The following is a 27465-nucleotide window of genomic DNA, read 5'->3' as shown; positions in this document are numbered from 1 at the left end:
CTCCTATGCTACACTTGCTCTCACAGAAGTGCATAGAACCAAACCACTAGATACTTAAAAGTAGCTTTAAAATACTTTTAGTGTTAAGGAAGCCTCTGCTATACAAAGCCAAGTAACTACACAGCACATAGCTTGTTACAAGTCCCCCTTTTCCTGCAAAAGCAAACATGCTTACCATAAACCCTTTCATAGTTCTGTAATATGGATCTACAAGAAGGCTTGCTACGGAGCAAACCTGAGCTGTCCGGTCCCATCCGTCAGAACAGTGAACAAGAACGCTCACTCCTTCTTCAGCAACAGCCTAAAATACAGAGGAACATTGAAGAGATATATAGCTAATAAAATGCAGAGCGGTAACATTTCCATCATTTGTGTGAAGTACGTCAAACTGGTGCAGCCAACTCAAAGAACGACTTACGGTATTTGGATTTGCAAAGTTTCCAGCTACAGTTTCCCAGCATCTCTAGGTATTGCTTGGAAAGACCCCTGTCTGAAACATCTGCCTGTACAGCATAGTCCAGGGGTGCAGACCAGCAGAGCCCAGAGGTGGGGAATCTGTGACCTTCCATATGTTGTTGGACTCCAACTCCCATCAGTCCTTGTCAGCATGTCCACTGGTCAGGGACAATGAAAGTTGTAGTCTAGCAGAATTTGGAGGGCCACGGGTTTCCCGTCCCTGGTGTAAGCAAAACTTAGCTAGATGGACCAATCATCTGACTCCGTCTCAGGCAGCTTCTTATGTTCCAGTGTTACCAAACGAAGAACTCTACAAGTGAACATAATACACTGGGCAGATCTTGGCAGACGGTGGACAGCATTTATGTATCTTGTCATATTTTGCTTCTGTCAGCTTTAGGGGTCACACCCAGCTTGTCAAGATGTTCAAATCAGCTCATTGATCCTGTGTCAGGGGTTGTCATGCTGTCCACAAAGGCTTTCACTGGTGCCCTTGGGCAGGTGTCCCAGACTATAAGATTTCATTATTTTATTTTATTTTTTAAAAGGTCTCTAGCTCATCTAGAAAGAAAGTTATGGAACAAAATGTGCAGGTATCTGCTAAGCAATTTCTGTGAAATGAGAGTGAGGGTGGTGTGACTACCTTATATAATTTTTCTAGTACTGAAAAATGCTCCCTGTTGATATTAAACAGCAAGAGCATCAGTGTGTCTATCAATATAGTGTGATCTCCGCAATCAGGACCAGCAGGACATAGCTGACTTCCCATGGAAACCATAAGGTTGTTGCAGGCAGCCATCTCTCTAATTTTGTGTTGTACCACGTTGCTTGTGGCAACCATTCTGTGACTGGTGCCTCCACAACGCTCTCAAAATGTGAGATATGCCCACTGGTCCCCTGCTCTATGTTATCTGGATGTTGGGAGTGTGGTGTCAATAGCCACAGGTACACAGGACAGGTAATGGTCACTTGGGCAGGACAGAGTGGGCTACAGGGGCCTGTGACACAATTTGTTTCAGTAACATGGTACCTGTTTGTTACAGAGCAACACCGTCTACTTCCCTAGCCTTAAAGTGCAATAGATTTGAGCCATATACATTTCTTACATAATAAATCCCTGAAGGCAGCAGCATGCCAACAACATAAAATCAGGTCTTCTGAATCAGCACTATTCCAATTTGTTTCTAAAAAGTACATACTGCACCTTAGCAATAAAGATGCCAGCATCCATGATGGCTTTGATATGCTTTAACCAGCCTGAGTTCTCTAAACCCCAGAGGAAGTCACTCATCGAAGGAGATCTCAGCTCGCAAACTGCAAAATACACCAGCTTCAGTAAAGAACTCTGTTTATAGCCAGTTTTATTTTATTGTCATTATTATTAATGTTTTTTTTAAAAAAAATTGTATGTCACGGCAACCTTCATCCGCAGATCCCACAGCGGTTCGCAACATAAAATTACAACATAAAAACCACAAAATACATAGAATCACAGAGTTGAAAGGGACCACAAGGGTTATCTAGTCCCATCCCTGCAATGCAGGAATTTGTTGCCCAATGTAGGACTCAAACCCACAACCCTGAGATTAAGAGTCTCATGCTGTAGTGAATGAGCTATTGGAGAGGACATAGTAAAAATAAGAACAACAATAAGAACATTGTCTTTTCCAATACATAGCATATGAAAAAGGGGAATTCAAAAAAGGACTGGGAGCTGGTTCCCACATGCATAATCGTAGCTTTTAGTGCAATTATATACAGGTGTACTCAGAAGAAATTTAACAGGTGTATAATGCCACATAAAGGAGCACAGCCTTCAGGGTCACAAGGATGACTTGGGAAAGGTGTGGATACACCCTCTTGTTGCCAGGACTGCCTAAAAGGTTTTCATCTTTCTTCAAATGCACACACTATAGAGTAATGCAGAATCAATCTGCAATGAGCTTTTATTTTTGGAATGAAACCAGTTTCTCCAAAAGTGCTTTTCAGGGGCAGAAAATATGCAATAGATCTAGACTGTGTGAGGACTAATAAAAACAAAAAAACCTAAGTACTCAGTCTCCTTTGATTCTGAAATAAGAGGTCATGTGTATACAACCTCAGAACGCTGCAGAATGCTTGCCTACACATCTAAGGACAAATTTGTTATGTGTATAACAAAGCCCAAATTTTATTTAAATGAAAAGCAGCGAAGGGAGGCAACATGGGGGAGGGTTGCTTTTTACCCACCATGGGTGGTATTCAACCAAGCAGACAAACTGCAAATTGACCCTCATAGATAAAGTTTTTTAAAACAACAACCAAGGGGAAGCATTTTAACTTGAATTGATCAGATTTAATTTTTAGAAGTGGGACCCAAATAGAAAGCCATTGTAATGAGTAGCATCATACATGTCATAAGCTAAAAGCTAGATACCCTGGGACGCAGGTGGTGCTGTGGGTTAAACCACAGAGCCTAGGGTTTGCCGATCAGAAGGTCGGCGGTTCAAATCCCTGCGGCGGGGTGAGCTCCCGTTGCTCGGTCCCTGCTCCTGCCAACCTAGCAGTTTGAAAGCACGTCAAAGTCCAAGTAGATAAATAGGTACCACTCCAGCGGTAAGGTAAACGGCGGTACCACTCCAGCGGTAAGGAAGCGGCTTAGTCATGCTGGCCACATGACCCGGAAGCTGTACGCCGGCTCCCATGGCCAGTAAAGCGAGGTGAGCACCGCAACCCCAGAGTCGTCCGCGACTGGACCTAACAGTCAGGGGTCCCTTTACCTTTAGAGACCCTAAAGCAATTCAACTAAAGCCAAAGAGAATGCCAGGAGAAGAATGGTAGCTTGAAGGACTGAAGAGATGATAACCAAGTTGCAGAGCACCCAAGTTTAAGGCCAGATCCGTCCCATAGGATTAAGCTCCCAAATTTAATCCCAGCCATCTACAGCTAAAGGATCAGGAGTCATGTAGTTTGATGTGAAAGGGCCCAAGGTCCCGAAGAGCCAGTTGAAATAGGTGAAGAATAGCCAATGTGGTCCTCTGAAGATTCTGTTGGACTCTGACTCCCATCATCCCTGACCATTACCTATGTTGGCTGAGGGTTGGAGTCTAACAACATCTGGAGGATGCCATGTTGGCTATTCCTAGAGTAGAAAATCCTGGCTGGATAAGCAAATATTCTGCAGGTACCTGTAAATTTGATGCTTGGACACATATGCCCTTACTTAACTCAGAGTCCTTTCAGCTAACCTTCCATCCAGTGATCTATCACATAAGGCCATTTAAAAAAAATGGCATCTCACAGAACTCCTGATGGCCCACTGCTGACAGCAAGAAACCTGTCCAATGATTTATGTATTCATGCAGATGGGAGCACAAGCAATTAGCGGCTGGATTCAAAACGAGATGGCTGCCTCTTGTTTGCAAAGTGCAGGATAAAGTCAAAATAGAGCCTTCCACCCATATCAGAATCAATATTTGCTCTCCACTTTACTGAGCAAAGTCCATAAAGTCCTAAATTATAGGCCTGCAACCATATAGACATCAAGAGAACTCCTGCTGATATGGAGTTCAACTGTGAGGAATTAAATAACTAAGCAAAAGCTCCATTAGATTGCACTGGCACCTTCATATCTGCACCAAAAAGCATTAATCTATAAAAAGGGTCTGCAAAGAGGAGAATCTGGGACAGATCTGGCCCTAAGCACAGGAGACAACCCTTAGTGGGTGGGTGTGTTTGTGTGTGACTCAAATATCTGGCAAGCTCAGCAACTCACAAGATGACCTTATTTCTCTTTCCAGCAGGGAAAGCTGGCGGCTGGTGAGGAATGCAACCCTGTTAACTATGAATACTAGAGAAAGAGGTAATGACTGGTCCAATTTTTTAAATTTACTTAATCAGGAAGCATAACAGAACCGATATGACTCAGCCAGTAGAGCATGAGACCCTTAATCTTAGAGTCGTGGGTTCGAAACCCACATTGGGAAAAAGGTTCCTGCATTGCAGGGGGTTGGACTAGATGACCCTCGTAGTCCCCTCCAACTCTACAAGTCTACGATTCTTATATTTGTATCCTGCCCTTACTCCAAAAGGCTGAGAATAGCATATGTGGATTAATCTCATTTCACCCTCCCAATAAGCCTGCGAGATAGGTGAGCCTGAGAAATATGTGACTTTGCTTCCCCCAAAGAATTCTGGGAACTGTAGTTTATTAGAGGTGCAGGGGCTGTAACTCTGTGAGGGGCAAACTACAGCTCCCATGATTCTTTCGGGGTGGGGGGAAGCCATGTGCTTTAAATGTATGGTTTTGATGTGCAACAGTGTGGCTTGCTTAATGAAAATTCCCACACCCAAATTTTAGTATTCTGCAAACAACAGCTCTCTTCACACTCCCCTTTCTGATATCATATAAAGCACAAGTGTGCACAGCTCATTTCATTCAGGCATGCACCCAGGAAATTTTGTCGTTTTGGAGCAGACGGCAGACGTGCTCAGGTAGACCAGAAATCGCCAACCACTTTGGGCCCAGGAGCACATTTTGAAATCTATGGAACTGTCATGGGCGTTACAAAATGCCCGTTTCACAGAAGAAAAACTAGTGATGCTCCCCACAAAAAAACACCCAAACCCTTCAAGCAAATAAACAAAAAGGCAATGCCCTCCAATAAAAATAGGCTTCCTCCAAATAACTAAAAAAATAAAATTAAAATTAAAAAAATATAAAGGAGCAGTGGCAGGGGCCCTCAGCAGACCACACTGGGGACAGGACAAAGTCCACATTTTCAATATCTGATGCTGAAACACAGAAGTACACACAGCAGATGACTGATCATTTTTAACTCTCTCCACTTAGGATCTCGCTGCACCGAAAAGCACGTGTGAAAGATGGGAGAGGGCACAAGGCAAAAGCACAGAAGAGGAAAAAAACCACAAAGTTTACCTTCCAGCATTTTTTGGAGACTGCTCCTCATGACATGGATGTTCTCAATACCTATGAACTGAAACTTAATGTTGGAGTAGTTGTCTTCATTCTCATATCCTTTCCCAGCTGCTCTGTTTGCCATTGCATTGAGCTGCAGAGGGGGAGTAAGAGAAGAAAGAAAAAACACCGAGCTGCAGAGGAGATGGTGCTCATTCTGCTACATGACAAAGGAACAGCATGCAGTATATACAAAAGCAAAAACACTTACAGGAGTATTTCACTCCATTGCATATCTAATTACTAAAGGCCACCTTTTAAACCTATTTGCACAGGCAGGAGGAGGGATCAGAGTAAAATTGGAGCTTTCTTTGACGTTTGAGCTGCGAGAACTAAGAGGCTTTTATATTTTTCAGCCCCCAGGTCTTTATTCCAACCTTACTCCGAGTGCTAATCAAGACACACACTTTCTGTTTTATCCTCACAATGACCCTGGAAGGTGGGTTAGGCTGAGAGCCAGTGACTTGCCCATGGTTCCCCAGTGAGCTTGGTGGCAGAGCAGGAATGTGAGCTCAGTGCTCTGCAGACTAAATCGAACACCCTAACTACTGTGCCAGAAATGGTTCTCAGTTGTCATTACAACCTGCGGTGCAATTTGGGGTGGCAACACTTTGGAGCAATCAAATTTTGCAAGGATACCTGGGGTCCTCTGCCTACAGTCTGTCAGGGGCTAGACTGAGGAGGAATGGTGGGGGGCCCCCTTCTCCTTAACCTTCCTGAGAACAGGAGGACAGTATAGAATTAGATCAGTGGTTTGCAGAAGGGCGTAATTCAGAGGCTACAGAGGACAGAAGCTGGGAAATATTGGAAGAGGAACAGCAGGAAGTAGAAGAAGCACCAGGGGAGAGACAGCTGACAGACTCAGTGTCCTTGGAAAGCAATCCTGACCCGCCCCCCTTCTCCCAGGACCAGACAGGCATTGAAGGTAGTAGAACAGAGAGCTCAGCGGCAGAAGGCTCAGATTAGTGGGCGCAGGAGTGACGTAGAATAGGGGAGACGAAGGGAGGTTGGGACTTTACTTGGAGCAACGCCATTTCTAGAGAGAGACTGCATTCCTTTGTCTCTCGCTGTGATTATTTGAATAAACTAATTGGTAAGAACTCTTCCATTTTTTATCTGCTTCTTTGCTGCCACTGGGGAGTGATCTGATCCCCCAAAGCCTGACACAGGCACACAATTGAATCTCAAACACACACACACACAATCCCTGTCAGTTAGGGCCAAACTGCCTGGTGTTGGGACAGAAGTACCCACTTCTCATGGTCCCTAAGCGTAACTTTACAGTGGCAGAGCACACGCTCTGCATACAAAAGGTTCCAGCTCCAATCCACGAGATATCCAGACAGGGCTGGTTAAGACCCCCTCCTTGATACCACTGCAAATCAGCATCAACAATACTGTGCTACTGCTAGAAAGACTAATAGCCTGACTCACTAGAAGGGAAATTCCTATGCTCCAATATGGACTACCATCCCATACTTATCTGGGCAGTGATCCAGAGACCCAACCGGGATGTAAATTGGAAAGTAAGCCCCATTGAACTCAACAGCCTTACTTCTAAGTACACACGTGTCTAGATTTGCACCCACTCATTTTTCCTGGTGGCCACATCCATTGCGAAAATCAAGCCTGCTGCAATCCTCCCCCCACCCCACATGCTAGAATGTGATGGTGTGCTGAGAACTGGCTGTAACGTATATTGATGGATGCTTATTTCGATGCAAGTGGCGTCGGAAAACTAAAACAGCAGCTGCTTCTTGGGCAGCAAAATAATCACGATGGCTTTTCCAACCAACAAACATTTACACTTTTCTCTTAGCGCCTATGATCGTGGTTAGCACCCACCCAGTCCTCGTGGCGTAATGCTCATTCCATATATTATGGTTGCCACTTTAAAAGGGGAGAGCATGAAAATAAAATAAAATGGCTATTTCTTATCCAGTTGCATTAACATTTATTTTGTGCTGTTGAAGCAAAGTCTGCTTTTAACATCACAATATATCCAGAAGATGGCACTATCTCTACAGTACCGCAGTGGATTTACATAAATATGCTGATTGGCTCTCAGATGTTGAATTTTTGATGGCCTGTGTTGATTTGCTAGGGTGAGTTAATTAGTAATAAACACTTTTTTAAAGTGAGGTAACTCAGGAAGTTTTATAATTTCGTGTGCGCAGCACAGAAGAAAATTTTCAACTTGCTGACAAAGTAACAAACGTTATCACGAGTTGAAGAGAGAAGAGACCCTTCCATCCTGGGCCCTTCTGCTTCCAATGTTAACTTTGTCAAATCTATCAGAAACAAAAACAACAACAACAAATCCCTTCCAGTAGCACCTTAAAGACCAACTAAGTTTTTTCTTGGTATGAGCTTTCATGTGCATGCACACTTCTTCAGATACCAAAGCTCATACCAAGAACAAGTTTAGTTGGTCTTTAAGGTGCTACTGGAAGGGATTTTTTTATTTATTATTTTGTTTCGACTATGGCAGACCAACACGGCTACCTACCTGTAACTAAATCTATCAGAGATAAGGATGCATCTCAGATGCATTCAAAAAGAGAAATCAGTGGCAGATTTGCAGTTCTGACCGCAGCGCAAGTAAACTGGGACAAAACTCACACCAGAATCCAATGCATTCTACTGCAGGTCTGTAAGGCTTTCCTGATGATTGTTAAGTTCAAGGGCTTTTATTGTATTTATAGCATTGGTGTTACAGCAATTGCCCATAACCAAGTTAGAATGTTTGCTAGTGTTCCGTGACAGCACAGAATGACCACCAGTCAAGTAATGGCACAATGTTGAGAGCTCATAGCATCAGGCAGCTGTAAAATTATTCTGCTGCAAGTTTGGCTGTCTTGACCTGTAGTGATCAGGTTTGAGACAGGTAGCTGGCAAAGGAGAGGGAGGGAGTCTGATTGTACTACCTGATACTTTCTACCTGGCATTAACTGGAATTGGGGAGTTGGCTGCACAAGTTACTCTCTATCCACTGGTCTTTCAATGGAAAGCAAATCTTACTGAATTGCCCCCCTCCCCCATCAGGGAAGTTGGGAGTGCTCAACAATCTGGTGATGCCCATGACTACAAGCTACAGCATTCTACTTCAAAAGTACTTTATTTTGCAATATGGAAGAAGAAATCAAATCATGCGATAGCCTTTCCCGGATATTTGAAAGAACACACATACAATAAGCTTGCATACTTCAGTGCTGGGCCATGCTCCTAAGATGCTGATTCTGCCACAGTGTCAGGTCATGGAGCTACATGTAACATCCTCTGGATCCAGTGGCCCCCCCCCGGCTTCAGTAACACATAATTTATAAGGCATAGTTTTAGGACTATTTGTTTGCTGCTCCTCTAACTCCAGAACTCACAACAAAAGGGCTAAGCAAAACCGTATTTCCATCTTCTGAGATTTGTAGCAGCAAGCTCACAAGGCACTTCAATGCCACCCAGTGCCATCCAACTCATTCAGATGACCTCTGACATACTTCTACAGGCATGCTATTGTAGATCTTCTGAGACGCGTCAGGCTGTAATTGGCATTAGCTACCACAAAATAAGCACATACACCACAGAGTACAAATTTTCTTACTTTTGGCCGTGTATCAACAACATAGATGAAATCACTTCCTGGATTTGCTTTCCTGATCGACTGAAGCATCTGTTCATCTTCAAGGCATCGGGCACTGAAGCCTGAGAGAGGCTGGCTACTCCTGCATATGGAAGCCTGTGAGGAAACAAAAACAGAGACAGAAATATTCAAGTTAACACGTTTAGCACGACCAAAGGGAATTTACCATCTAGAAATGGAAAACAAACCCTTCAAATGCTTGCCTCTTGAATGTAGCCTATATCAGGATTAAGCACAGAACCACTTTGTAAACCCCTTTCAGGTTTTCTACACTCAAGTGGTATATACGGTAAGTTTTATGAAATAAATAAATAAAATGAATCTCAACTAGGCTCTCTTCTTCTCCCCCTCCCCCAACATATCTGCCGGTTTCAAGGAAGTACCTATTACGCCCCTCAACTGCATTCCCACACATGATTCAAGACCCAGGCAAAGGATTCAGCATTAATACCCCCAGAGGCTCTGTAAGAACTTTCTCCTTGTGCATCTCCCAACTCTTACGTTCCAGTTACTACAAATATATGAGGTTGTAGAAGTGCCTAAGTGATGCATCCCCTCCAGTGCCTCCATTTCTTCTCACTCCAATGGAGAAGAGAGACTGACACCACTGAGTAGCTAAGGAGCATATTAAAGTGCACAGAGATGGAAGGGGCATTGCAGGTGATCAAGTCCAACTCCTTGCTTGATGCAATTATCATTTGTCCCTCAAGGTTTTTAGCTAGTAGAAAATGAAGAGTCAGTCTAAGTGAAATAAATCATTGAAAAGTTTTAGTCCCACACTTACGTTATTCTGCTTGTAGTAATATGAAAGTGCTGGGAAACGCCTCCTGCTGCGGAATTTAGAGCTTCCCATAATGATGTGGGCAGTGGCTGATTTCGGCACATACACTTCAGTGGGGTAAGAGTCACAGACCTGTCCAAAAACAGAAGGAAATCAAGATGAGTTCCTTGAAGCAGAACACAGCATGATCTTCTGGAAGACTCACCTAAGGATAATTTCAAAGGGACTCACAAATAGTAATACCCATATCTGCGCTCAGTACGCTTAAGAAAAAGCAAAGCAAAAAATAACTGAACAAAGTTTGAAAGCTTGCACTGTCTCACAAAAAACACAAATTCCATATTTCCCGAGATCAACAAATAAGAGTGCTTTATATGTTAGACCTGGATGTTTTCCCATGCTCTGATGCACCACCCAAAACCCTTTCTGCATCTTCCTGAAAGCTTTCTGTTAAAGAACTCAATCATTCTGTTAAATGAACTCAAAAATTTCCTTTACTTCCAGAAGAAGCACTCAACAGAATGATGGGGGGAGCAAAGCCAAGCATGAGATTGTGTCACACAACTTCTTTGTACTCTGGCCCAGTTCAGACATCACAATGTTGCTCTAATAAATTATGGTTTATCAGCCAAATAACAAACCATGTGCCCATGCACTCCCACACTGCTCAGCCACTATCCTCCTGTACCCAGCTTTGGTGCTAATATCCTGGTTTTTAAAACCACTTTCACATGATGTCCAAAGAGGGGAAATGGTTTATTCTAGCAGTGCTTAAACCACAGTTTGGATGTCACAGGAAACTGGTTTAACAAGCCAAGATGTAAGACCCAAAAGCTGAAGGCATGAGAGAAGAGCACATGAGCACACAACTCCATAAACCATGATTTATCACTCCACAATCATGCCTGAACTGGGTCACTTAGTTACCAGGGGAATGCAGGGAAGATAAGTGGTCACTGCTGTCCTTTGTGTTCCGCATTATCAAGTACCACACCTTTGGTAGCAGCCACTCACCCTGTAATCTCTATTGACATCACTGAGCTGCCAGTAATTATTTGGGACCCCCATCCGATTATACTCTTCCTTCATGTTTGTCAGATTCCAGCCTTGTTCTCGCTCCTCTTTGTTTAGTTTGGGGTTGAAGGAAAAACAGTACAACTCTTCATATTTAACTGAAGGACAAGGAAAAAGAGAAACACACTATTTATCCATTTGATTTATTATTATTGCATCACAAATACCAACTTTTATTCACTTAGTTATGCCAGCTGTCACATTTTTCAAAGATGATAACCAGTGAAGCTTGCAATTCGTTAGGGAGGACTGCACTTGTGTATATGAATAATCCAGATGGGATTTCAAACAAGCACTGTATGCTGCCTGTCCAGACACTTTACAGCCAAACTTTGCAGACAGCTAACCTTTTCCCTGATTGGGAGGGGAGGCAGGCAGGGTGTCTGATGTTAAGAGCTGCATTTCTTGCTCTTGTGTTTTATCAAGTTTACTTGTTCTGTTAGCAGCTTGTCATTTGATTCATTTGCTCAGACCACTGGTTTGATGTGCTATGCTTGCTCCATTTTTCTCCTACTGGTACTATGTAACTTGGGCTGCAAGCATACAGGTGGCCAGAGGCCAGTTGAGTGGCTCTGGAATGCGCATCAGTACCACTCTACTTATAGGCACCCCCAAAGGCAGCCCTTCTTTAGGGAAGTTTTTAATGACTGATGTTTTAATGTATTTTTAATCTTTTGTGTGGAAGCCGCCCAGAGTGGCTGGGGAAACCCAGCCAGATGGGTGGGGTATAAATAATTTGTTGTTGTTGTTGTTGTTGTTTGTTATAGAACAGGCCAAAGGCCCATCTAGTCCAGCATATTTTTCTTACAGCGGCCGACCAGATGCCTATGGGAAGCTCTCAAGCAGGTCCTGAATAGAACAGTGCTCTCCCCACTTGTGATTCCAAGCAAATGGCATTCATACTGCCTCCTACAGTGAAGGCATGTTGAGGCAGGATCCAAAGTCTCCTTGTACCTCAACACACTGCAGGACTCAAGAACTAAACCAGCACTAGAGAGGGAAACCAAAACATAATAAGAAATAAGAAAAAGCCATCTTCACTTCCCACGCAGCTCACATTGATCCAGAGGGCAACTTGAAGTGGACATGAGCTCTGGCATGGATTCTCATGGAAACACACTTCCATAGAAATGCTCTGCCCACCTATGACTTGGGCACCAAATAAATAAATAAATAAAATTGGCCGATGAGCCCTGCAAATGCCATTAAAATGTTCGTTTTGGTTCTTAAGATGGCGTTTATTGTCTGAACACAAGTCAAGCAAAAAAAACTATAATTTTATCTTACGACATTTATGAGCCACCTTTGTATTCAACAACAGAAGACGTACAACAGGATGAAACAGATTTAAAGAGCAACTGCACACCAACACAACAACAACAAAATAAAGGAAGACACCAACTGTAATACAATTTCTTAAAATAGCCATAATCAACTATTTTGAGTAAAAGTGTTTCGACAAGTCAACTGACAGCATTATGACCATCAGCTGATGAAGATCCCAACGCAGCTACGTTGATGGCGTAAGGCACTATAATTCTATTATCCTTACTTTATCATTACTAACTTTCCCCCAAGTTTTATTCCCTCACTTAACTTCACGTTTAAATAGGACTTAATTTCTGTGCTACAAAGTGCACAGCCACTTTGGCGAGGTAGGGATCGGCTAAGTTACTGCCTCTTCTTTCTTTTGACCTTAAGAGGAAAAGAAAGTGTGCATCGCACACTCTTACGATGAAATAAGGGGGAGAGAGCACCTTAGCCAACTGTTTTATGTTCAGGAGGACTGACGCAGTTAGACTGTTATCTACAGGAAAAGGCTTAGTAGATTACAGCAGGATCTTCCAGCAGAAACCTGACATCAGACTACCATTGGTCACCTGTGAACCCTACCACAGTGAAGGCAGATCCAGAAGCAAACAGAGAATTCAGTTTTGTTCCATCCTGTTCTATAACAGTAGGAAACAATTAACTGGATGTTACGGGTTAATCTCTTTAAAATGTTGTCATTGGGGGCAGGGTAGGGAGGCTTGCGGCAAGGCAAGGTACCAGTCACAGGTGACCTTCAGGTTCCTTTCTTCCCTACAATTTTATGAATTTATGTCCCATAAAATGGCCAAAGCACAACTAACAAGACTGCCGTGTGGGATAAACCCAAAGCAAATAAAGGGCTCTTGCAACAGCTAAGTCCCTTATATGCAGATGCTTGCAACGTGCTCAGAATGGGAGGAGAGGTCTTCTTGTGAATCAGGAATTAGTTAAGTAGCAGGAAGCAGAGGAAAGGAATAAATGGAGAGTTTCCAGAATGGAGGGATGTAGAAAATGGAGGCCCCCAAGGATCAGCAATGGGCTATGTGCTTTTTAATTTGTTCATAAACAATCTCCAGTTAGGGGTGAGCTGTGAAGTTGTCAAGTTTGCCGATGATACTAAATTGTTCGGGGTTATGAAAACAAAAAGAGATTGTGCTCCAAAAGGACCTCTCCAAACTGAGTTAATGGGCAGTAAAATGGCAAATGAAGTCCAGTGTAAACAAGTGTAAAGCAATGCATGTCAGTGCAATAAATTAATGGTAGCTCCAGTTCCCAGAATTCTTTGGGGGAAGCCACAACAGTTAAAATGGAACAAATTTGCTTTACATGTATGGTGTGAAGTCTCTGCGCCCTGCAAAAGCTTCTCCAGTGTCATCCATAAAGAAGTAAAGCGAATCCATCTGTGTGAATTACTTGCCATATCAGGAACAGCCAGCACAAATTGGATTTGGCACTGGAAGTGTATCCAAGCGCTGATGCCATCTTACTTCTCAAAAGCAAAACAGAAAAATCTTGCAGCACCTTAAAGGCAAAGAGTTGTAGCCAACCTATGTCCTATTCAAAGTAGATCCATTAAAGTTAATGGCCATGACTAATTCAGGTCCACTATATTTCAATGGTTCTATTGTGAGTACAACTTAAATTGGATACAACCCAAGCAAAAAAAGGTGCCCTAAGACTGTTTGTTATTTTGCTGCGGAGACTAACATGCCTATGTAGCACTATTGAAAAAACTTACTTCACTGCATTGCTTTCAATGGGGTGCACATTTAAATCAATAGTCAAGCGCATCTGGACACACATAAATGCCCATTTTAAATGTGACTAGAGCAGGATTAGAATATGTAGATTGATACAACTAGTAATCTATGTTGTACAAAAGGAGTGCTGTACACAAGAAATGGAGAGGAAATTAATCCATAAACTTTCAGAACATTAAACCGTAATTCAAAAAATAGATGAGGGCAGGGTTTGAACAGTTTCTGGAACTCAGACTTTTCTGCCTCCATCTGTTTATTGTCATGGCATGGGTTTATGTGCACTGTTCCATCTGTTTATGTACATTGTTATATTTAACCTGGGGGGAAATATCTCAAGTAGAAAGATCTGGCTGGAATTTTGACGTGTATTTGTTCACCAGCGTCCAAAACATGCATTAAAGTCATCCATTACACCGGCTCACATCACTGGCTAGGAGCTCTCACAGCTAGATCAAGTTAGAACAAACAATGTCCTATTTTCAATTCAAGGCTTTATCAACAGTTCAGTCACAAAGTGTGAGGTGCAAAGCTTATTCATATTTGTAGGTTATTAGAAGTGCTTGACACAGTTGGCAGGAATGAGGAACATGGTGGGATGTCGCCAGAACCATCTGTCACAACCTAAGCAGAAAGAGTTCTCAAATCTTCCTCGATAATACCCTTCCAGAAGTTCACAGCCTCAGGGCACCACCCACTAAACCTTTACATATTTCCTTGCTCACATTATTATTTCCTCAAAGGGGGCTTTCTCCAGCTCCTTGATCATGTTGGTTTCCCCTTTCTACACCTTTTCCAGTCTACAAAATCCTTTGTTGGTTATGTTGCAACACAGCTACACCTCTGAATAGTGGTAAAAAGGAAACACCTTCGTGCTGTGCTAAAACTAAATTCAGGCCCAGTCTGCAGGTTTACATAACAAGAGGATGAGAAATAAAGTTCTAAATCAGCTGTGTAAACGTGCTGATTGATATTAAAAGATTAATGGAGCTAGGTAGAAAAAAACTAAAAATAATAAAATGAAGGGTTCCTGTCCTATGGAACCTTCCCTGCAAGGAGAAAGAGAAATAGTGAAATAATGGCCAGAGTTATGGGCAAAACCAGAGAAGAGTGTGACCATGAAAGGCTAAAGAGAAGAGAGAGGAATGAAATGATCATCAAATGCTGAAAGGAGATGCCTTTTCTACAACTGTGCTATCAGATGGCACAGAGCCTTTTTGAAAGACATCAAACAGATATTGCATTGTTTGTACACTGGGTGAAAGAGAATCATAACAGCCTCCTCAGCATCAGGTTTTTTCTTTTTCTTTTTACAAACTGCATGACAGCAGTCCACCACAAGATAAATAAGAGAGAGCATTTGTTCAGGCTAATTTCCAGATTGTATCCTTCTGAACTTCCATTCCATACCTGGGCGTGCCAGACGGATTAAAGATATGTAAACATCATGGCAATCTCTTTCTTGAGGCATGATGAACTGGATGTTCTGAAAATTCTTGCAGCGAATCAGCAAAGGACAACCAGTAGCCGCTGTAGCCTGCTTTTCGATAGAAGAGATTTGACTGTGAAGAACCTGAAAAGGAGAAGCAACTTTTTTTACTGTGCTGTGTGCTGTGTGTGTATTGACACCTTGAACTCTGCCAAGGAAAAGTGGGGTGCAAATGTTTTTAATAAATGACTAAATGTTTTAAATAATCAAACAGCAACAAAATACATGCAACTTTAAAAGAATACAACCCAGCCCATGCAATGTACAATGTGAAAAGAGGGAGCAACACATTGGACAATACGCTGTTGTGAAGCAGAAGAATGACAGAGTCTTGAACCAGTACGGATGAGCTCTACATCAGCGTTGTGGTGAACTCCCCATAACGAAGAGCTGAAACTTACACACTGCATTCCATTTCCAGTCTGAAGCTCCCTGTTGACCAGGTAGGGCTGGAAAAGTCCCATCTGAAACCCTGCACAGTTGCTGTCGGTCTCTAGAGTAGAGGCAGCCAACATGGTGCCCCCAAATGCTGCTGGACTATAACTTCCCCAAGACCCAGTCAGCATGGCCAATGGTCAGAGTCGGGATGATGGGAGTCATGGTTCAGCAACATCTAAGTGGGCATAACGTTAGCTACCCCTGGTGCAGACAACACTGAACTTGATGGACTCAGTGTAAGGCAAATTCCCATGTTCCTAGACTTTGAGCTTTCTCTGGTACATTTGCTGCCATTGCGTCAGACTCAGTGGTCTGGCAGTTCCTTATGCATACCCATTATGTTCCATGCATACATATAATCCAGTCTTTACTTAAAAGTCTGTGTATATTGCACACAGTCTTTTAAAAAATCAATGGAGAGGACAAATTAGCAAACTTTACAGGATGCATTCAAAGATATATCTACTCCCCTATAATTTGTTCAGCATACGTTTGTAGGGCATTCTGCAGTTATAAAAATAAAATGAGAGTTGTAGAAATTACTTTCATAGGATTCTCAGAGCTGTAATATAGAAATTGCCATACCCATGTCTCTTTACGGGTGTCTGACTCATTTTCTACAAAGATCACATGAGTGGCTGTTAGATACAGTGTCCCTAATGCAGCCCTTTTGGAAGATATTCCATCAATCAAGCGGACATTTTCTACCTAAAAGAGAGAGAGAGCATAACCAAGCAATTCAATACTTCCAATAAAATTAAAAAATACAAATTTCTATAAAATTCTATGAAACTGGTTTTATGTCAAAAGAAACCACGTATGTTAAACATGCCAACCTTTTTCCACTGTTCAAAAGTGGCAAGATTAAAGAGACTAGCAGAGATAGAATAGAATATTAATCTTACACCCCAAATTTACTTTTCGTTTATGTATTTTCTTTGTTATTTGCTTATGTGGTTTCATTAAACAATATACAAATTAAAAATACCATCCAACATTAAAAACAAACTGACATAAAATGTATCAAACTATATATAAAACCAATTGTGGCAAGATTTATTTATTAATACAGAGACAAAGGTACAAACTAGAAAGAATATAATCAAAGTAAAGTCAATAGTTTTCAAACAAATATAAGTAATATAATTACATGCTAAAATTGGGTGATAAAATTACATGTCTATATACAATGGATGGCATTCAACTATGTTTTACTCAAAGTAGATCCACTGAAATTAATGTACCTAATTTAGTCATGTTCATGATTTCCAGGGGGTGTACTCCAAGTAAAATACCACCCATTGTTCATAATCATTTAGTCTTACTAAGGGGTACTCAGGGGCGTCGCTGGGGAGGGGCGGTGGGGGCGGGACGCCCCCAGTGACAGGGTGAGCAGCGGCGGGTGGGGGTGTCAAGCGGCGGCCCCTCCCGCCACTCCCACGCGCCGCCGCTCCCTCCGTCACCCCCGGAGCAGCAGCACATGGATGGGGTGCTTCTGCCGCTTTTTTCGGCGGGGGGGGCGACCCGCGAGGGGGGTTGTCACCCCCTCCTCGCTGGTCACCCCCCCCCGCCGAAAAAACCGCGGGGGGGGGGGGCGGGGAAAGCCTGGAAAGGAAGCAGAGCAGGCGTGTTTAAGCGCCGCTCTGCTTCTTTTTCCGCTTTCCGCCGCTTTTTTTCGGCGGGGGGGGGCCGACCAGCGAGGTGGGGGTCACCCTTGTCACTCCCTCCTCGCTGGTCACCACCCCCCCGCCGAAAAAACCGCGGGGGGGGGGGGCGGGGAAAGCCTGGAAAGGAAGCAGAGCAGGCGCGTTTAAGCGCCGCTCTACTTCTTTTTCCGCTTTCCGCCGCTTTTTTTTCGGCGGGGGGGGGGGGCCGACCAGCGAGGTGGGGGTCACCCTTGTCACTCCCTCCTCGCTGGTCACCACCACCCCGCCGAAAAAAACCGCGGGGGGGGGCGGGGAAAGCCTGGAAAGGAAGCAGAGCAGGCGCGTTTAAGCGCCGCTCTACTTCTTTTTCCGCTTTCCGCCGCTTTTTTTCGGCGGGGGGGGGCGACCAGCGAGGTGGGGGTCACCCTTGTCACTCCCTCCTCGCTGGTCACCACCACCCCCGCCGAAAAAAACCGCGGGGGGGGGCGGGGAAAGCCTGGAAAGGAAGCAGAGCAGGCGCGTTTAAGCGCCGCTCTACTTCTTTTTCCGCTTTCCGCCGCTTTTTTTCGGCGGGGGGGGGCGACCAGCGAGGTGGGGGTCACCCGTCACTCCCTCCTCGCTGGTCACCACCACCCCCGCCGAAAAAACCGCGGGGGGGGGGCGGGGAAAGCCTGGAAAGGAAGCAGAGCAGGCGCGTTTAAGCGCCGCTCTACTTCTTTTTCCGCTTTCCGCCGCTTTTTTCGGCGGGGGGGGGGGCGACCAGCGAGGTGGGGGTCACCCGTCACCCCCTCCTCGCTGGTCACCACCACCCCCCCGCCGAAAAAAAAGCCTCGGAAAGGGGGAAATCCCCCCTTTCTGTATACACGTGCGTCGTGACGTCATGATGACGTCACGGCGCGCGCGTCGTGCCCCTCCCCCAGGGGGTGCCTCTGCGCTGCCGCCGCCCCCAGCAGCGCAGAGGCTAGCGACGCCACTGGGGGTACTCTCATTTTCCTACTCATATTGAAATACTGTCTCTCAATGTGGCCAAACTTAGATTCACAAAACATTTAGGGGTATGCATACCCCTGCGTTCCCGTCCCCCCCAGAAAAAAGCACTGGTCATAACTGAGTGGCTGGAACCTTTTGTACTTTGCAAAATAAAAATTGTGAAAATCTCAATAAAACTATCAATAACAACTTTTGTAAAAATGGCAAGATGCCACCTGGTTCTGCTTGCTGCTGACTGTATGTGACATTACTCACAATTCTGTGCAGCAACTTACAGCAGATACACTCATATTTTCTAATGAACTTTTCTTTTGTTTTCCTTTTTAAATAAGTAAACTAAAGATGAGTTAAAGTCATATGTGTTCCATACACATACAGTGGTACGTTGGGTTAAGTACTTAATTCGTTCTGGAGGTCCGTTCTTAACCTGAAGCACCACTTTAGCTAATGGGACCTCCTGCTGCCGCTGCGCCGCCAGAACACGATTTCTGTTCTTAAGCAGAGTTCTTAACCTGAAGTGTACTTAACCTGAAGCGTACTTAACCCGAGGTACCACTGTATCAGGATTTCTGAAATAGAAAAGGGACAAAATACCGGTACTTAAACACAAATTCCACCTCAAACACATCACAAGAGACAAAGCAGCTAGAAATTTAACAATTATTCATAACCTAGCTACATCTAAAGGATTATCATGTTTTTAAGAGTCTATTCAGAGCTCAAGGTAGGTGGGGATTTGAACAAGCTAAAATTAACTTCTGCCAAGCTAACCAAATAGATCTATGGAGTGTTTCTGTATGCTCTGTGGTTTCATTTGAGCTAAACTCTCGTGCCTTTATGACAGCTCATCCTTGCCCTTTTCTCTACTGAGAATCTAGTTTGGTAACAAATGAGTTAAGAGTGGAACTCCAGGACGTGACCCAGTTTTTTGGGTTTTTTTAAGTATAATGATTCACTGACTTCTTGGCTAGTTCTTATGAGACCTACGTCTTGGCTAGTTCTTCAGTGACCTATGTCAAGAGCTGGCTGCAGAAAGCAGAAAGCTAAACCACTTTGAAGACACAGATTTTCTAGCAAGCTCTGGCCTCTGGGAACTATTTTTGTGCATCTCACATCATTCCCAGTAGAGAAACAAACTGTGCGATGTCAGCTCAAAATTCACCCTTAAGGCAGCTTAGTGCCAGATCATCAAAGTACTTTAGGCCAATAGGAGCCCTGAAAAGAACAAAGTTTGCTCTGCGATATACCGTACTAGACACAAATTGCAAAACCTAGGCACTAACTAGGAGTCTAGTTAGTGTTAAATGAAAAAAATATATTCAGTTATATACTTGCATATACCCACAATGTTTAGTATACATTTTTGATAAATTAAGGGGAGACAATTTTCAGTTCAAAAAAGAAATCCAACCAATCATTTTCAGAATGGAAGTCCCTAATCCAAGAGCACATTAGAATCAAGATAGTGACAAAACATTCAAAAGATAATGCTTTTAAGGAGTGTCCAGCAGCTAGGGGCATGGGCGTACCCGGGGGGCAGGGGGGCAGCTGCCCCCCCTAGGCAAAAAAAAAATTAAATGGTTATCGGCAGCCTAAAAGGCAAAAAAAAGCTCTCCTACCGGTCTTTCTCCCCCTCCCAAAATCTCAATAACAATTGGCCACTGTGTGTGTGTGTGTGTGTTGCGCCGGCTGTTTCCCCCTCCCTCATGCCGACAAAGAGCTGGCGTGCCTATCAGAGACCGGATCCTAGCCTGCACCCTGCTTGGTCAAATGGGGATGCAGGCTGAGACTTGGGCAGTGTCGGGGGGCGAATCCGAGGGCTGACCATGGTCTTAGCCTGGGTTCTCATCCTTCCTCGTCTGCCTGCTTTTTGTATCCACGCTACATCGTGCTAGCAAGAGAGGAACAGTTTCTGAATTTGCCGGGATTCATCGTTGCAAGGGAGCTTGCGAAACTGAGTTCTCTTGCATGGTGAGTAGTTCCTTTGAGAGGTCTGAGGATCCTGGGAAACTGAGTTTTTCAGCCATTTGGGGCTTTCTGTTTGGTGGGGGGGAGTTTTTCTGCTTTTTGAAGCTGTTTTTGTTTTTTGAAGCTGTTTTTGTTTTTGAACCTGAACGACCATGGCTTGCCCCCCCCCCAGTTTTGATCCTGGGTACACCCCTGGCTAGGGGAGGTGCCATGGACCTTGCCTCTCTACAGCACCACTGCTTCCACATACTGGGTAGGGTGGAGCAAGGTGATGGAAAAAGGCGGGGCAGGCACACCAGCATAGCCAATCCAGTGCTCCCATGGTAACAATCTCGCTGCCACCTTCCCCAGTATTCCTGGAGCCTTTGACATTTTACATATATCTTACTGATTAATTAACTAAATCCTTAGTTATAGATGGTGCTCAATGGTTAGGAACTGTGCAGAAACACCTACTGAAATTGGTATCAGCAGCAACCAGAGAGAATACTTTGAAGGTTTGAAGTTTAAGTCACATTTATTTACTGTAGGATTAATGTGACTTAAACGTTAAACCTTCAAAGTATTCTCTCCAATTTGTCAGAGGAGAGAGGTGGACATGTGGTAGTTCAGATTCTGGAAGCCCACCTTCGAAGAACGTAGTGAAATTTTGGAGTAATAATCTGTGAACTGCAATTGGCTTTAATTTCTGGTTTTAGAAATGTGCAATGCAAGGAAGTGGTGACTTTCTTTGGGGTCTGGGCAATGATTCGTAAGGTTATGTGAGGCAAACCTCTCTCACTGAAAGGTGGTCTTGATATGGGGTAAGATACCAGCAAAGCTGTACATTTTTAAATTGTTTTCATTTTAAGCAAGACTTTATACCACATGATATGCCAATGCTTGGGTTGTGTCGTTTGCCTTGGATCCAACTTCTACATTATCGGTAAGCCATCTTGTTACCACATGATTGTGTGCTCAGAATCTGAGGTGTGGGGCGGGTCAGCATGTCTTGGGGGGGTCCCAATGGGGAGGCTCGCAGGCCAGAGTTTCCCCATCCCTATTACAGAGGTATCAGAGATCATAGTGATGAGTGCCAAGTCCCTTGAGTGGTCGCATACGCACACAAATCACAACTGACTAAAGTATTTATTAAAAGTCATGTGTGTCCATCTTGATATATTTTTCCCCATGACCCTGGTTGCTGTAGGCTAAAAGGAGCAAAGAGGGCATTAAGCAGAACACAGTCAAGGGATTTATGGTGTCTATGGCAACCCCTTACATGATATATATAAAGTGGATCCAAATTCAACACAACACTTTTTTAGAGAAAAGGGGAAGAAAGCAAAATATAGAAGTTAAAGGGAATGCAAAATTGCAAACAGATGTAGGGCACTTTCAGAGGATAAATTTAAAATCTGACCTTCTGAACAAGGCTGTTGGGAGGTCATTCAAGAAAAGGGATGTTGTATTTGGGAAAGGGATAGGCAAGTCCTCAAGATAGGCTAGCTGCAAAGCTCTTTCTAGATACTTTATGTTGAATGCATGTTAAATGCCTGTGAAGGTTTTATGGCTACAGTCAAATTGCATCGGGTGTTCCAAGACATCATGTGTGCCTAAGTATATTTTATACTTGTTGAATGAAGCTTGATTGTGGATCTAGTTTTAAAAAGCCATGGAGAATGCAATAACTTGTTTTGTTACTGTGACAAGAGACTGCCAGTCATACAGCGGTTGCAAGGCAGTACAACAGCAATCTGGATAACATTGCTTACAGCCAGCCAACCTTGTTTGGAAAATAGGATTTTACAATTGAAGATTCACACATCTGATTAAAACAAGCACAAAACTAGCAACTTAGACTTGTGTCTTCTCCAAGTGAGAACAGTGTAGATTCCTGATTAAATTCTACTCTAGGAGGCTGATAATGAAGAAAAAACATTAGCACCAAGCCAGAGGGGGCGTGGGGAGAAGCATAGCTGAGAGATGGGTGCGTGTCCAAGAGGAATAGTCATGCTGTCTTTTTCCTTAGATGACCTCAAGCTCGCATCACTAGACTAACAGCAGGAAGTTATGAGACTGAATAGATGGATGACGAGAATCTTCTAGCCCCAAGTGCTAATAAGTAGGACAAAGAGCACTCTATAAACAAGGTCAGCCAGATCGCACCACAAATTATCTTTCTCTCCACTTGTAGAACTTAAACACAGGAAACACCAGAATCTGCCATTTAGAAAGGTTTCCGTGTAAAGGCACAGCTCTGAGCTGCAGACAGGGGATTGCCTCCACACTGCCACTGTTTTCAAGAGGGATTCTATCACCTATCAGCAACTTCAGGATATGCAATTAAAAGACTCTTGTGCAACAAACATGCTTCGCCCGACACCTCCCCTTAACAAACTACAATTTGCCAGGATTCTTTTGGGGAAGCCATGACTATTTAAAGTGGCAAAATGCCTAGAATCAAATAATTGTAGAGTTTGAAGGGACCACAAGGGTCATCTAGTCCAATCCCCTGCAATGCAGGAACCTTTTTTGCCCAACATTGGGCTCAAACCCACAGCCCTGAGATTAAGAGTCTCGTGCTCTATCAATTGGGCTTTCCCTTCTTTAAATGTATGGGGTCCTAGTTTCATCTGCAGGCACACTGCCAGCACATCTCCAGGGTTTCAGTGAAATTCCCAGCAACTCTACCTAAATGTCAGGGATTCATTCTGGGACCTTTATAATGCAAAGCATGTACCGTACCACTGAGCTACAAACCTTGTGCAAGGATGCAACAATGCTCACACACAGAGAGACATAAGTAGCCAGCTGTTTATTTTAAAATAAATACATGAGAATGTTATACCGATTAATGAACCTGTCAAGACATGACACTCGGACATCCCTTTGGAAAGAAAAGAAAATATTTGTGTCATGTCTAACTTTTCCATAAGGAAACTGACACCAGAATTATATCAACATCTTAATATAGCCATGGATTAGTTTACTGTATTTTCACATCACAAAACTGGCCTGGAACTGGAAGCTCAATGTGTGGTGACATTAGATAGGGTTTTCTCTGCGATGGCATCTCACTTCTGGAACTCACCTTTAATAAATGACTGGTGCTACACCATTCACTTTTAAGTACTAGTTAAGTAAATATTAGCGTTTTGTAGGGAGTTGACCTGATGTGGAGAGTCATAAATCAGTCTGTTGTATGTGTGCCATATTGTGCTATTATATATTATTATCTGCTGTTTTATGAGCTGCATGTAAATTTTATTGTTACATTTTTAGTAGGGGGTGTTCAATCCTGCCCTGGGATCATGAATTGATGAAGGGTTGCTAGACAGCCAATGAATGAATGTCGCTGCTTGAGCAACATATTGTAAAGTGTGTCTACAAAAAATGTAATGTGTGAAGCATCTCTCACAGGATGCTTTACTGTGTACATAAATCCAAGATCTAACATTTTTCATGTAATATTGTTCCCAACAAAGTTACGCTCATAAACATGCCCATGTCTTCTCTGCACATGTTACATGCTCCGTAGTAGCCTGATGAGCTTTGAAGGGGACTTTAGAGTCAGTCCCAAATTCATATTGCACTAAGTAGTCCATGAAGACCCACAGGTTGAGCTAATCTCAGCCCATTCAAGTGGAAAACAAAAATAAAATAAAAAAGAACATTGATACAAATGTCATTTCCCCCAGAAATAACCTAAATACTTTTAACAAAAAAAAAGGACTCAGTAACATGGAAAAACTGGAACTTGAGGACAACTTGGACCACCCAGAATGCTGCATTAAACAAACAGATACAACATCAAATGAATGCCTTGTGCTATTATTACAACACAGACGCTAGGGACTCATTTGGCATGTTCAGTGGAAATTAACTTAAATTGCTCTGCTGCCAATATATAGCTACAATGATATAAATGGGAGGAACAGTACACTTTATGTGCCTTTAAAAAAAAAGGTGAACTCAGTGCAGTGTCTTCTTCATATCTTTGGTGTCAATCTGATCTTTAGCACCATTGGTTCCCCACCCTTTCAGTTAGCACAAAGCATTTTCAAATCAGGTGGGGATCTGGTTTCGTCCCCCATCCCCTTTGGCTGCCATTTATGGTAAAGCCTGTCAACAGAAGATTATTTCACTCAGGACATATTTTAGTTTTTAGCAGCTTCCCAGAGGATGTTCTTTATAAACCACACTAATGGCTCATAATCATTTACAATCAATACCGGTACTTGTTTCTTACAGGTAAAGTTGCTGGACCAGGGAAAGGCTGTAGCTCAGTGGTAGAACACATGCTTTGAATGCAGAGGCTTGCAGGTTCAAGTCTTGGCATCTCTAGATAGGGTTGAGAAGGACCTCTTCATTAAACTTTGGAGAACTGCTGCTAGTCATAAGAGACAATATTGTGCTTAATGGACCCATTCTGTATAGGACTACTCCCTATTTTCCAATGTCCTATCCTATGTTTCTTGGAGAGCTGATGTACAACATCAACAACATGAAGCAGTAGAAAAGGAGACTGAGGCATTATTATTTCTCTCTCTCTCTCTCTCTCTCTCTCTCTCTCACACACACACACACACACACACAGTAAATAGCAACTGTGGGGGAACCTGATCTAGATTTGATCTATATAGCATGGTGTGGGAGCTTTAACCCTTTGGTCCACAATGGTCCTGATCCAGGTTGGTAGTCTTTCATGGTTGCCACTGGCAACGCAGACATCTGGGCAAAATGTGTTTTAGACTTCTCATCCCTGTTGCAAGCATCCTGTTGCAGCACCGCTTCCTTGGGTACCAGGGGGAAAATGCTTCAGAAATCACGCCTGTCAGCCAACCAGTAAAAGAAGTAAGTGACATGATTCAAAAAAGAAGGAATGGGGCCTGTAACTTGGATGCATTGCAGCAATGTTTCACAAATATGCGGATGACACCTAACTCTATTTCTCCTTAACAACTGGGGCAGGTGTGGTGCACCTGGAGTGGTGTTTGCATGCAGTGGCGGCTGGATGAGGATTAATAAACTGAAATTGAATCCTGGCACGATAAGGCCTTGTGGGTTAGTGACTCTCAGGTCCAAGAATTAGATCCTCCCTCTGAAGGAGCAGTTACCGGTACATAGCCTGAGGGTGTTCCTGGATCCATAGTAGTCACTGGAATTTTTGACAAGAAAGGAAGAATACAAAGGAAGATGACATGAGTGGGAATATTGCCAAGCTTTTCTAAACAAACCTCAGGAGCTAGAAACTTGATTTGTTAAATGAAAGTCGAGGGACTTTGGTTGACAAAATAAACAGAAAATAAGAAAATTGTGTGCTTGCCCAACCAGCCCACACCTGCCCACCACACACAACACTGTCTAAAATGACTGTATCAATGCTGTTTCCCCTTCATAATCACTTTGGAAAAAAGAAAAGAACAAAATCCTCCAAGACTATGTCGACTAGATATAGCCACATAATTCTTATTGTTTCTTATAAGTATTGGAATAAATGCTATAAATGAAACCTTTTTTGTTTAAGATACAAAAAGGGGTAAAATTATAGGATCAGTGTTTTGTTTTGTTTTAAGCAGGATCAAATATCCCATTTCCTGTCTGGGAGTCAGAGGCCTAGTGATGTAAGACCAAAGAACAAGAAGCCATTATTTTGAGTCAATGGCTAATAATATATCATCAGCATTTGCAAAACACCCCTTCAGCGCCATAGATCATTCCACATCCATTCAGCCAAAAGGAATTCATTTAACTTCACCATTCTCCTACGATTCCTGTAGAGAAACTACATCATATTCTGAGCCCTTTTTTGTGTGCTGCAATCCTATTTTTCACCTGCCTAGAGAAGATCAATACGGTAGGGTCTCTTCCACCACAACAACCCCTTTCAGCAGACACGGCCAGGCAGAGGCCTCCAGTTTAATTTCAAAAAAAGTGAAAAAAGCAGAACGGAAAGGGATGGGGGTTGAAGGGGAAAGACACCTCCCCCCCCCCCCCCCGTTTTCAGGGATGGTTGCTGCATTATGGACGAGTTAAAAAAAGCAATTATATTATAGACAGTCTGGTAAATATTCTGAGCCTAATACAAGGTCTGCTTTAAATAGCCAATGGCATTAAAAATTATGAAAAGCCAGGAAAGGATGGAAGAGGTTTATTTTAAATAATAATAATAATAATAATAAATCACTTTTTGTTTTATGGGGGGGGGGGGTGTAAATGCACCCCAGCCTCGCCCACTCACGGGAGAAATAAAGGGCGCTTTCAAGGATGTAAAAGGCGAGCATCCATCTCTCTTCCCGGTACTCACCTTGGGCATTCGGATGTGCTCCATGGCGACAGGATCCCTGGGATTTCTCTCTCACACAACACGCCTCGCAACAGCCGAGGGGGTCACAGGGCCTTATGAAGACTTAAGTGCCGTTACCTCAACACAGAGGAAAACTGGGAAGGGGAGGGATGGCTGGAAAGCGGTTCCCAGAGAAGGTGCCTCTGTTTCCGATGCCGCCAGGTCAGCGCTTGGCTCCGCCTCCTGCAGCGGCTGCCATGCCGCTCTTTTCGGCTTCCGAGGCGCACAGGAGCCCGAGGCTTCCCGGCTGGAGGGAAGCCACCAGGCCCTAGAGGCTGCCGGGTTCCCGTTGGCCCCCATCTCCAACCAAAGCACAAGCGCCTCCCGTCAGGTGCTGCCCTCGTCGTCCTCGGAAGGCCGTGAAGGAAAGGCCTCCGTTTGGTGAAACATTTCCCTACAACTCATTGTGTCTGTTTCTTCTTCAGAAAGGCGAGTGGCTGCATCTTTTTTAATTATTATTTTGACAAAGTAATAATGATAAATAAAAATAATAAATAAAAATGAGCGCCCCACCCCCGAGACCCTTTCATCATAACTATCCAACCTGCCAAAAATTCCAACGCCTTTTTTGCGATGGTTTGACCCCCTTCCGTTTTGACAAATCCTGCAAATACATTTGGTCGTTTGACAATT

The 27465-nt window shown here is 43.5% G+C and overlaps 1 protein-coding gene across 1 annotated transcript in view; it reads right to left on the bottom strand.

Moving 5' to 3' along the window:
• Positions 1-27169, bottom strand: part of MTMR7 (myotubularin related protein 7) — a 34887-nt gene extending 7718 nt beyond the window's left edge. Inside the window, exons 1-9 of the mRNA XM_033160580.1 lie at positions 26794-27169; positions 16486-16608; positions 15384-15546; positions 10846-11003; positions 9835-9963; positions 9012-9146; positions 5375-5507; positions 1661-1770; positions 176-301 (exon numbers count right to left, since the gene is read on the bottom strand). Coding sequence (XP_033016471.1) covers positions 176-301; positions 1661-1770; positions 5375-5507; positions 9012-9146; positions 9835-9963; positions 10846-11003; positions 15384-15546; positions 16486-16608; positions 26794-26817 — 1101 coding nt within the window. The 5' untranslated portion in view covers positions 26818-27169. The remainder of the gene's footprint in view (positions 1-175; positions 302-1660; positions 1771-5374; positions 5508-9011; positions 9147-9834; positions 9964-10845; positions 11004-15383; positions 15547-16485; positions 16609-26793) is intronic.
• Positions 27170-27465: the final 296 nt, after the last annotated feature.

This window comes from Lacerta agilis, chromosome 9 (assembly GCF_009819535.1).
Source record: "Lacerta agilis isolate rLacAgi1 chromosome 9, rLacAgi1.pri, whole genome shotgun sequence".
NCBI lineage: Eukaryota > Metazoa > Chordata > Lepidosauria > Squamata > Lacertidae > Lacerta > Lacerta agilis.
Note: the sequence above shows the minus strand (reverse complement) of the source record. Positions and strands in the feature narration are given on the sequence as shown.